Source organism: Tachysurus fulvidraco, chromosome 17 (assembly GCF_022655615.1).
Source record: "Tachysurus fulvidraco isolate hzauxx_2018 chromosome 17, HZAU_PFXX_2.0, whole genome shotgun sequence".
Lineage (NCBI taxonomy): Eukaryota > Metazoa > Chordata > Actinopteri > Siluriformes > Bagridae > Tachysurus > Tachysurus fulvidraco.
This window is the reverse complement of record NC_062534.1, coordinates 20,820,128-20,832,627: the sequence shown is the minus strand read 5'-3', so window position 1 is coordinate 20,832,627 and position 12,500 is coordinate 20,820,128. Positions and strand designations below refer to the sequence as shown.

At 38.6% G+C, this 12,500-nt stretch overlaps 3 protein-coding genes across 4 annotated transcripts in view; 1 reads left to right on the top strand and 2 right to left on the bottom strand.

Annotated features, from left to right (window-relative positions):
* Nucleotides 1–2,520, bottom strand: part of acte1 (actin, epsilon 1) — a 6,319-nt gene extending 3,799 nt beyond the window's left edge. Inside the window, exons 1-5 of one of the 2 annotated variants that reach the window (XM_027136025.2) lie at nucleotides 2,365–2,520; nucleotides 1,676–1,815; nucleotides 1,255–1,383; nucleotides 1,032–1,142; nucleotides 1–18 (exon numbers count right to left, since the gene is read on the bottom strand). The exon at nucleotides 1–18 is cut by the window's left edge and continues 67 nt beyond it. In XM_027136025.2, the coding sequence (XP_026991826.1) occupies nucleotides 1–18; nucleotides 1,032–1,142; nucleotides 1,255–1,383; nucleotides 1,676–1,804 (387 nt within the window). In that variant the 5' untranslated portion in view covers nucleotides 1,805–1,815; nucleotides 2,365–2,520. The remainder of the gene's footprint in view (nucleotides 19–1,031; nucleotides 1,143–1,254; nucleotides 1,384–1,675; nucleotides 1,816–2,364) is intronic. The other variant, XM_047802649.1, reaches the window with a different exon arrangement.
* A 3,234-nt stretch (nucleotides 2,521–5,754) lies between these two features.
* On the bottom strand, nucleotides 5,755–8,823 carry guca1g (guanylate cyclase activator 1g). The gene is given in 4 exon segments (XM_047802585.1): nucleotides 5,755–6,231; nucleotides 8,476–8,572; nucleotides 8,684–8,748; nucleotides 8,751–8,823. Coding segments are annotated over 4 exon segments (354 nt in total). The 3' UTR covers nucleotides 5,755–6,112.
* Nucleotides 8,824–9,242: 419 nt separating this feature from the next.
* Nucleotides 9,243–12,500, top strand: part of zgc:101566 (Transmembrane protein 263-B-like) — a 53,332-nt gene continuing 50,074 nt past the window's right edge. The window contains exons 1-2 of the mRNA XM_027135517.2: nucleotides 9,243–9,396; nucleotides 11,852–11,963. Coding sequence (XP_026991318.1) covers nucleotides 9,391–9,396; nucleotides 11,852–11,963 — 118 coding nt within the window. The 5' untranslated portion in view covers nucleotides 9,243–9,390. The remainder of the gene's footprint in view (nucleotides 9,397–11,851; nucleotides 11,964–12,500) is intronic.

Sequence of the window (12,500 nt, the reverse complement as noted above, 5' to 3'; positions counted from 1 at the left end):
GAAGGTCTCAAACATGATCTGAAATCACGCAAATCTTATCAATACGCAACATGTAACACGAGTCCATTAGAGACTTCAGAGCAGCTAACGTCCACTTAGCATATTAAGCTATATTAGTGTTTCATATGCAAAAATATATCAACAATTTAATATACATCAAGAAATACAACACTTTGTGACATTCTGTTCTACTAATCGGCTTTTCCCAGATTTCCTCTGAATAGAATCTACTCAATAAAAGTGACGTAGCAATTTGCAGTTCATTTGTTCTGCTAGATTTCATCTCACGTATTTGTTATGTATATTTTTAATTATTGTTGTCATATAAGTACAGCGAATAGAACTGACCCATTATTACAAGTTTTACTTTCTGACTAATATAAATTGAGTAAAATATGAAATTAAAACAATTGCAATAAAAAAAAAGTAGATCAAACTTTTTATCCTTTTATAGTTACAGGGACACTGATGACTGTTAGCTCTTGTTATCACTTATACTGTGGCTGCTATACAGCTGCAGTTGTTTCCTCTTCAGTCTCTTGACATTTTAAATCTGAAGCTTTTCATGTTAACTAGAAACCAGAAAGCACAAAGCCCTGTGTCCTTATGACTTACTGACAGTTACAAAGCACTGGAGACTTGTTCCATAACTATGAACTGAAAGTCTCTAAAGCAAAGTTTCTTACATAAGCTCTGCATTTTTTTTATTTCTTACTGTAAATAAATTATGCATGCATGTCTGCCATAGATGTCCCATAGATGACATACACTGTTGCTAAAGAAACTTATTAGATGAAGTGTAATAATATAAACCTGTGATTGATATAAAATGCTGTTGTAGAAAATGACTCATGAATCAGTTATAGAATTGTTCCTCATCCAACATGATTATTTTTCCTTGGAAGTGTCTAGAGATTACTACTGTAGGAACTTCAGCATCACTCCACACTCCTAACATCTCTGTCTCACTATTATTCACTTGGATTAAATGTAAATAAAAAGAAATGTGTGTGCCGTTCTGAATCATGCACCTGAGTCATCTTCTCCCTGTTGGCTTTGGGGTTCAGTGGAGCCTCAGTCAGGAGGACGGGGTGTTCCTCGGGAGCCACACGCAGCTCGTTGTAGAAGGTATGATGCCAGATCTAAATCATTATTATACAATATTATTATTCAGCAGGATTTGTTACACACCGCTCGATCATGCAGCTCTGTCCTGTAGATTCACTGCCACCTGTCTGTCACAGAGACTCGTACCTTCTCCATGTCGTCCCAGTTGGTGATGATGCCGTGCTCGATGGGGTATTTGAGGGTGAGGATGCCTCTCTTGCTCTGAGCCTCGTCTCCTACGTAGCTGTCTTTCTGACCCATACCCACCATCACACCCTAGAAGGAAGACAACGGCCAAACAGTTAGCTGCTTCACAGCCGCTCACTTTACTCAATTCTGTTTATGCTTCCGAACATTGCACACGTGAGAATCATAAACGTTTGTTGGTCACAGACTTTAGTTTCTGCAGTAATCCCAGTGGAAAAATCCTATAGAAGGAACTGGTGTGATGCTAATTTCCGGGTTGGCCTATAAAAATACATCGTCCCTGCATCCATCTGTTAAAGCCTAGACATACCATTCTAACAGACCACTTAGTGTGTAAGAGTGTGTTAGAGTGTAGGATTACCTGGTGGCGCGGACGACCCACGATGGAGGGAAAAACAGCTCGGGGAGCGTCATCTCCGGCAAACCCTGCCTTCACCAGGCCTGAGCCATTATCACACACCAGAGCCGTGGTCTCTTCCTCGTCACACATAATTATTTACACTGTAATTGTAACATACACACACACACACACACACACACACACACACACACACAATTTGTAATTTGTACAAAATCTGTAATACAAAATGTTTTGCTTGCCTTGCTTCATTAGAAAAACCGACTTTTGTTGTGTTCGGTAAGAACGTTGACCTTGCTCTGACCTCATATTACTGTTAGACATTTTATTTCTAAAATTTTACTCTGTCTTGTTTTATCATTCCGTAATTCATCTTAAAGCATATTCTCTTTAAGGTAAATCTAATTAGCAGTTACACAATTGATTTTAAATCATAACAATTATTAAAAAAAGCTGGATAATATATATATATATATATATATATATATATATTTGTATATATATATATATATATATATATATATATATATATATATATATATATATTTGTATTTGATTGTGTAAACAGTTTATACAAAAGCTGTCATGTTAATCCATGCATACACGCTCACATGTCCATCGTACCTGGTTCAACATAACGGAACAAACTATTAGCATAATAAGACTCATCTCAGAGATTCTCACAGACTCACCTAACAGACCTTGACAAAGAGACCTGGAACGCCGGCTCCCTTGAGAGAGAGTTTTCAATCAGAGAGAGAGTGAGCCTTTTGTTCGCCTCCTCCCTATTTAAACCCGACCATGCAGCCGAGCCATCTCACCGTCGCCGGACCTCACGCCTTTTTAGGACACGATGCACCCCAGCCACACAACCACGTGCACAAAGGTAGACTGTCCTCGGTGTCCCGGGAATTCTGGAATCTGTCCCACAACAACGGCTGTCCATGGGCATTTAATATTAGAAGGTAATTTATTGCTCTGTAGGACAGGCAGGCCTACAAAAAAGAGGTGGACAGAGAGCTGGTAGAGAATGGCATGCCGGTATCTGCTATAAATAAAGCGATGGGCAATGGTCATAATGGTGATTCGGCCGTTTGTCTGATGACTGTTGACGGTTCGGGCATTCCAACACGGGTACGAGTGCGACCTCTGCCAGCAAGCCTTCAAAGGAAATTTTTCGACACGGGTACAATGGGTGTGGAGACTATGCCGGCAAGCCAGGTCTATTTTCTCCAGAGAAGAGGGGGAGGCTCAGATACAGGAAGCAATTGTCTTACAAATGACAAAGTGAGACAGTTTTGAGCTTGGAAAGTAGTATACTATATGAGGGCATAAACTCATACACACACTCCGTTTGGGAGCCGGAGGCTTCAGTATTCTTGTGTTCATTTGGTCAATGATTTTAAGAGGGTTTTATGCACTGATTTTCAGGATTTTAAGAGCAATACTCGAAATAGACGAAATTGGTCTATAGATCCTAGTTTCTTATAGATCCCTGTACTAACCAGTATTTTTCCTTGTCATTGTGTTGGAACCCTGAAGGGTACACTTTTACTATCTTCAGTGTGTATCTTTTACCTGAAAAGGTGTAAGATGTTACAGTGGTCCTTAAGACCCATGTTATGTACTTGATCATTCATAGCTTCAGTACAGTCACCTTCATAGAGACTAAAGGTGAAGAAAGATGCATCATTGAAGGTATCAGTGACAAGGAAAGGTGAAAGAATGGAAAGTTTTTTTTTCCACAAAATTAAATAATTTAACGTGAACAGTCCTGGATTTTGATTCTTGAGCCTCTCATAAATTCCATATAAAGATATCAGGATAGTTTCAGAAATCTAGAGGCTAGAAAAAAAAGAAGATAAATAAATGAATAAATAAATATAAAATAAAATAAAATAAATTAATGAATATTAATATTTCATTAAAATCCCAAGCCAAATGCATAAGTTTAAAACCTAGAGCTAGCTAAAATGTCCCCATGCATAATTCAAACCTTTAGCCGCATGACCTTTTTCCATTTCATGACCTTTCACTAGGAAAGCAAACTGCAAAGGGTTAAACATTTGACATTTTTTCTCTCCCTCACATTTGTGATCTTTGACCTAACTCCATACCTAATGTCTTTTTAAGGAGCTTTAGAGCTACAGAGCACACACACAGACACCAACCCACACACACACACACACACACACACACACACACACACACACACACACACACACACATTTAACCTTAAGCAAACAAGCAAGCCATTTCTATTAGGATTCCCTGTGTCCACGAGTCACATGACCAGCGTTTTGGTGTCACTGCAATTGTCCCATAGCCCACATTCTTCTTCACTAAACTTAGAAACAGCTCCTCCATTCTCAGTGGCTGCAGCAATGCATATTACTGCGTCACAACTGGAGGTTTATATATGGACGAGGACGAGGTAGTGTGAGGTTTACTGACCAACGGGTTCACTCAGTGTGATGGTAACTCACTAAAGCATTAGGGTTTCATCACTAATGTTCAGTGATCAACTGAAACATGGAAAATAGTTTAACATGGTCCACTGTACAGTATAAAGCCCAGGTGGAATAAAGACAATCTCCATCTTTATATACCATATCAGAGTTAGAATTCAGTGACGGCTGCTCCAAAGACGTCTCATAACATCACAAAAATATATGAGAGCTCAGGAAAGAGCTCAGAGAAATGATTTGGGACATTTCATGATGTTTGAACATTTGCCAGGTGCACTATGAGCTAACTACTAAACTGTGCCCTCCTTGCTTTGTAATACTGTCTCGTTGTGGACGAGATCTTACTGTTGTTTTCATGATTAATTCTCAAAGTCTTTATGGGCTTTATTTGAATAAATCATGTGACAAATGCAAACTGTTTTACTAGCAGTTAGCTAAATTATCTAACATTAGCTAACAAGTTCACAAGCTAAGCATAGAGATTCTGTGACTAAGATGTGAGATTGTCCTGGAACAACTGCTGTCTTGGACCTTGAACGGAATAAATTCACTGAGCCAAATACATCAAGAGTTCATAACACTAACAGAAGTGCATATGTATGTATAGTTTCTAAAAAAACTTACTTTATTTAATTTTCTACTTACCTTTTATTTTGTTATTGACAAATTATGTGGTTATTTCTTTCACAGATTGTATTTTGCTCTCGAATTTTACAATTGTCGGATTGTATCTGACTGTATAAAGGACATTATTCATAATAACACTCTCTGGTGTTTATAACAGTTTATAATCACACCCTCCAGTGTCCCCACAAATGAGGATGAGGTTCACTTTTGTGTCGGGTTCCTCTCAAGATTTCTTCCTCTTCCATCCAAGGGAGTTTTTCCTCACCACGGTCACCTCAATCACCTCAGACTTGTTCATTAGGGATAAATACAAACACATTTAAATATAAGTCTAATATTAATCTTGAACTTTTGTATTATATTAATCTTTGTATCATATCTAACTTTTTTAACGTTTCCCCCTAAATTGGTTATCAAATAAAAAGCCATTTTATTAGACATAAAAGGCTGAAGGTGGGCTGTATGGCTTATAGTATGCTAATGCTAATAAAAGTTGGGCTCTGCAGTTGTTATCTGAGGTAAAATAAATAAATAAACATCCCTGAGTAAACACTGCAAGAATATAGACTGGTGTCGTGCAGACCGCTGTTCAGATCCGTGCTATGTTCCTGTCAGAGGTTATAACAAAATGATACTGTATATGAGGAGCTGAATGATATACAGCCAAAAGAAATACAATTCAGCAGGATAAAAACAAAAATGTGGTTTAGTTTGTGTGAAAAAAAATGTGATGTATTTGAAAAACACAAACCGCACAAAGACAAGAAACTTCATTTTAGGAATCAGCTTCTGAAACCAACTAAGAATAAACTGAGACCTCAGTGGCAGCAAATAATTCCAATATTTCTGGAATAAAAAAATTCCAATATTTCTACAGAATGTTGGCCATCTGTATTGTCAAAAACTAAAAATATGCACAGATTCCCATCAGTCATCTCTTTCTGTATAATTAAATAAATCTCATGCTTTATTTCATGTGGACCCAGATATAAACAAGGCCTTGCAAGCCATATCCGAAATATTCATTCATTAGTTAAAATGTTAAAGGAAACTGAAAAAATATCTTCAATGAGCTTGGATTAATGTTTTACTTGTTGCTTATTTGGACAAAATATAAAAATCTCCATGAAAATTTCAGAAGGAATTTGACTGTGTTTGAAGATCTACTCCTTGTGTTTGCTCCAGCGTCACATATGGACCATGTGCTGACTACACAACACTTAGAGCTATGCACCAGTCAGATACTAGACCTCATGCATCTTCTAACCATCAGCAGGGAAGGAGGATCTGACTTCTACCTGTCACGGCCATTTATTTTTTTTTCTTTCATACTCTTAGACTTCATTTATTTTTCTTCCATGTTGTGTCTGAACCAGCTGTGGGCCCGCACATCCAGTTTAAGCAGATCCATGAGCCAGGCGTCCTTCTGTGCCCCAAGCATAAACTCAGACAGAGATATCTGATCTGAAACAGAAGAACCATTCGTTATGCTCCTTTAACGTTACACAAGTAACCAATTTTTACGCTCACAGTATCTCTAGCTCTAGTTCTAACTCGACAGCCATATGGAGGCTCATAAATCAAATCATTATGAAATCCCTCAAGGCTCTTCTAGGAAACTTGGGATTCCACTGAACACAAATTGTGTAATGATATACAATATTTAAGCACTTCCACTTCCACTGCAGTGTATAATGTACATGTTTATTAAGGATTATGTGTGAACATAATTCTCCATCTGAGGTAAATCAACACAAATATTTTTACATAACCGTTAATACAGTGTATGTGAAAGACACATCTAAAGCATCTTCATTAGGAGCCGTTGCTGCAGAATCATTTGTTAACAGTTTTGCATTTAAAGCTCTATGTGTGTGTGTGTGTGTGTGTGTGTGTGTGTGTGTGTGTGTGTGTGTGTGTGTGTGTGTGTGTGTGTGTGTCCAATATCAGTTACTTTTTTTTTCTTTTTGCTGATGCAGAGATGCCTGTCCCGGGGTACACTATTTTCCTGCCATTATCTCTACATATAGATTAGCTGAATTGTGCAAGAGAAATATAGAATATTCAGAATTCATTTATTTATTTTCACTGTTACTGTCGCTTTGAAAATCTATACCAAGAAATGTAATGAAATTATTACATTACTCGTGTATATAATGTATGTGGGACATAATGTATGGACGTGTCTCTTTTACCTTGTGTATGAAAATGGATGAATGGACGGATAAATGAGTGAGTGTCGAGTTGGCACATTATTCAGGGTGCCCTGAGCCTCTCCTATTCATCCATCCATCCATCCATTTTCTGTAGCTACAGCACTTATCCTGCACAAGGTCCCGGGGAACCTGGAGTCTATTCCAGGAGACTAACAGTGCATGTATTTACTGTAGACTGAGGGAGGAAAATGGAGTATCCAGAAAAAAGCATGTAAATATATTACTAAGTATATACAAGCATTAACATAGACACATTATATTAATAAAAGCTTACTATTTATGTATAAAAAACAGTACAACTGTTACACTGGTACGAGGGGGGATAGCTTCAAATGAATAGGGTTTAATAATAATACATAAAGCAGGAATAGCAGAAGAAAACTAAACAGGACAAAGGGCAGAGCGATGTGGCTGAAGGGCCAAGCGACGTCCACCGCCGAGCTGTAGGGCCGAGCGACATCCACCGCCGAGCTGAAGGGCCGAGCGACGTCCACCGGCGAGCTGAATGGCTGAGCGACACCACCACCGAGCTGAAGGTCCGAGCACGACCCCGACACACTGCGGCCAGGTCCACGTCGACAACCAGAATAGGAGGGAGGGAGAGCGGGACCCCCCACGGATGAAGTGAGGCGACGTCCTCCTCGACGGAACCGGAAATGGAGCAACGTCCCCCAATGGAACAGGTGCGGAGCGATGTTGCTGGGCACCAAAAAAAAGACAAAAACTGGGATGGTCCTCCTTGGACGGAACCGGAAGTGGAGCGGCGTCCCTCACCGAATAAAATGCGGAGCGATGTCACCGAAAAAAGAAAAAAATCTAGGAAGACTGGAGGACTGGAGAAACAGTCCAGGAGGAGGAAAAAAAATATGCTCCTACTAAGCCGGTCCAAGATGGAAGCTATCCTGCTGGGTCCAAGTTTGCACTGAATCATTCTGTCACATCGGGAGGTGGAAGACAGACCCATATGCAGGATAGCTTCAAATGAGTCGGGTTTAATAAATAATAAGACATAAAACAGGAACACAGACGAAAACTAAACAGTACAAAGGACGAGGAAACAATAACGTTACATTCACAATACACTGACGTTACACTGACAAACACACTGACAATGATTCCACTCTGTCATTAGCAACGAGGCACGGTTAAATAGACATAACGATTAATACATAGGGAACAGGTGTGTAGAGACGGGGAGGAGTAAACAAAGGTGGGGCAGATACGTAACATAAACAGACGCACATGGCCAAAAGTCCGGGTTGAATCCTGACAACAACCTAGAAACAAAATGTTTTTAGCATGAGGTAGAGATTAAATAGTGTACTATCTACAGTATGTGTACTCTATAAAGAGAATTGCTTTTATCTTTCACAAGATAATCAAGTCTCTATATACAGTCAATGTTCTTTCGTCTACTTTATAGTTTAATTGTAATGTCAATTGTTACCATGTTATGGAGTTTAAGTATCTGTCATACTGACAACTCGCATACACTTGCCATCTTTATTAAGGTCCACACGCTCAAATTCCCTGTCACACTATTCATCAGGTATCATATCTGGGTTCTTCTTCTTCAGCTTGCAAATGATCTGAGAAGCGTACGTGAATGAATCACCACGACATCACACCATTACTTCGATTCACTTGCCAGATGCTCTAAAATAATATATAAAAAATATATTAAAGAGTAGTTCTCTTACTTTAATAATGCTCTTCACCTCGTTGTTGTCCAGTTTTCCGTTCCTGTCTCGGTTGTACACTAGAACCACCTGAGCCGATCCTTCAGGTTTCCTCTCAAAACCAGATGCAAAGCTACAACAAACTCCAGGAAGTCGATCATGTTGATCAAAAATATATTTGTGTGTGTGTGTGTGTGTGTGTGTGTGTGTGTGTGTGTGTGTGTGTGTGTGTGTGTGTATACACACACACACACACACACACACACACACACACACACACACACACACACACACACACACACACACACACACACACACAAATATATACATTTAAAATGGTTTATATATAAAAATGACTTATATATACATTTCATATTTATGTGTGTGTGTGTGTGTGTGTGTGTGTGTGTGTGTGTGTGTGTGTGTGTGTGTGTGTGTGTGTGTGTATAATATATTAATTTAAATTTATTATGCTAAAATTTTATTTGTAAAGAAAAAAACGATAATAAAAGAGAAAAGTAAAGTACTTTAGTGCCCTCTAGCGACAAACAATAATCTTTATAATTCATAATTCCGTAAACATCCTACACGTCACTTCCTGTGACAGTCAGCTGCAAAACATAGGTAGAAGGTCTTAGGCACTATTTTGTGCACTTGGTTATTTCTGTGTTATAATTGTGTTATAGACACGTTAAAGACGCTTCTTATTATTACCAGTGACTTCAGTTATGAAGGTGAGTCTCAGTCTGAGTTGTTTTGTTCGTATTTACGAGGCTTTGCGTCACTAATATGTATAAATATAAATACAGGTGTCATTGATACTTTTCACTTAATGCCATAAAGTGTATATGTATTTATATTTACAGAAAATATCCGTGCATGTTTTTGTTCAGTGTTGTTTGCTGCTCTATGCTGTATGCACAGGGGTATAGTGTTACCATATTGACACAATGGGTTCACTTCACACTGCGGCCCTGTTGGAAATCAAGTGCACTAGGAAGGATAACTGACACTATGGGAGACGAAGTGCACTACTGTAGGGTGGAGGGAGGTATTTGGGACACAACCTGTGATATAATCTCTAAAAGCCAGGGGATCTGATCTGATCTGATCTGTACACCCAATAATAATACAAATTATACTCCTAGTTAATGCTGTTTATATTGTCATAGATTTATTATATATACAAATAACAAACACAATAACTCATCAATGCTGATATGTCAGGGACAAGAGCATAAAATGTGGACATATTTAAATATATAACACATATATAAATATGTCCACATTTTATGCTCTTGTCCCTGACATATCAGCATTGATGAGATATTGTGTTTGTTATTTGTTAGCCAGACTGAATAATATAATGCCTCCTTTTATTAAAGTGTAGTCTTTCAGCCCAAGACATGTTCAGACACATTTGTTTATGTGTGTGTCTGTCTGTGTGTGTGTGTGTGTGTGTGTGTGTGTGTGTGTGTGTGTGTGTGTGTGTTACGTCTAATGCGTTCATGTCTCCAATAAAAAGAAGGATATTACAGAACACAGTTATGGCAAGCTTTGTCTGTTTGTGTTACTGCACAGTCATTGCACTCGTTTAATTATAACCACTATACATTTATTTTTGCATACAGAAATCTCAGCCTCGGTCGGTAACTAACTTGGAGACTTACTGTATCTACACGTTTATTCGTTCTTAATCTAATGATATTTTGTGAGTCTTGTGTTGTGGCTGTTGTGTTAATAAGGTATTTCCTATATAGGTGCGTATATAGGTGCGTACATACTGTAGTATATGTGGGCAAATAGTTTTAAGTTTATAGTCCTATACATCTGCGAAAACGATACAGTTATCACAGTGACTCATCCTGTACTAGATCTGGTGTCGACCAATCGAATGCTGGGGAATGCGTATGAACGTCTATGTCCCGCCCACAGCGGTTCTTGCTCTACAGTAGCAGCTTGTTTTTGTTTTTTTTGTTTTTTTGTTTTGCTGGGGTTTGGTTTTTGGATATGTTTAATTATAACCTCCATACATTTATTTTTGCATACAGAAATCTCAGCCTCGGTCGGTAACTAACTTGGAGACTTACTGTATCTAAACTTTTATTCGTTCTTAATCTAATGATATTTTGTGTTGTGGCTGTTTTGCCAAATTTGCTCTTGGGGCTTAATGAAGTACTTCCTATATACTGTAGGTGCATACATACTGTAGTATATGTGGGCAGATATTTTAGGTTTTATAGTCCTTTACATCTGGGAAAATGATACAATTATCACAGTGACTCATCCTGTACTAGATCTGGTTTCGACCAATCGAATGCTCGGGATGCGTATGAACGTCTATGTCCCGCCCACAGCTATTCCTGCTCTACAGTGGCAGCTTGCTAACAGCAAATGATTTTCATTTATTTATTTATTTATTTATTTGCTGTGGTTTGGTTTTTGGATATGTTTTGTTTTTCTCCCCACAGTATTCTCTGTTGCGACACTCCCATGCTGGAGTAAAAATAGATAGGAATGTGTTTATTTCATACAGGGTGGAATTTTTGCACGTTGGCAGTTATGTGAGAGGTACGTTTTCAGAAAAGTCTTTTACTGCTAAATACAGCTAATTTGACCTGATCGAGGATGCAGTTTTGTTTCACTACGAGCCAATAGTATTATTTGTCCTAGTAGTGTAATGTTGACAATTGTTGACAAGTGATAATGTTAAAAAAAAAGAATTCTTAACATAACACTCAAGACAAGTTATAAGTCTCCCATCATCTGCGGTGCTTCTGCTCGACCTTGGCTGAGTCCAACACTACACAGCATCTCAGTATGTAGGATGGCGTCTTCGTTAACGGCTACAGAAATCCTCTACGTTAGTCTTGAACTGTTGATCATATTTAACTAGTTTGATAAGTCTGCTTCTATTCATGTGGCGTGGTGTATCTCATTCGCCATTGGCTGAGGTTCTTAATCGATCAAGCACTTCCTGTTTTCGAAAGGAAGCATGTCAGGATACAGAATCTGTTCAATACACAGTTCTCGAGTCATCGGGGCTTCAATGTCAACACCAGATTGAAGCCTGAATTTATAATATTATATTTAAAAAAAAACCCTGACCCTTGGTAGACATTTTGGTGTTTGGGGAAACCTGTGTTATTTTGGCTGAACTGTTGGTCATGGTGACTGATGCTCCTGCAGGGCCCGAGCACAGACAGCGACGAGATGGACGTGATGGACGAGAGCACTACATCACCCGCCGATCCCAACAGCGACGAACTCCCACCGTACCTGCGCGAAGATCCACCAGAAGGTACGGCACTATCTTCCGATCTTCTCTCTTTTCCTGAAACTTTCCACAATCTCTACAGCCCAAAGCTCTGGAAATAATTTAAAAAATAGACGGTAACTTACGAATCCACGGAAGTGCTTAAGATGTTGGACTTGAGATCATAAGGTTGCGAGTTCAAATCTAAGCCCTTAAGGCTTTCATACGCTTTTATTTTTTAATCAAATCGTTCAGCATTCTATCGATAACACCGATGAGAACAGCAGGTAGTCAAGCGGCATTGTGGGTAACGCAGGAAACCAACGATAGAAAAAAGCGTGGATGGAAAAAAATGTTTAATTATAATGAATGAGTTTTTTTTTCAGGGTGGATTTTTCTCCCTAAAGGGGAATAAACAATAGGTAACGTTTCCTTACGTTGAGGGTATAACACCTTTAGGACAGTGTACAAAATGAACAAAGAAGCATCTCCTGCATCTTCCTTTGTCAGATCTCTCCGTTTGAAGCCTAAAGCTAATTGCAAATGCATCGATTAATAGATTTCCAGAAAAAAAATAATAAG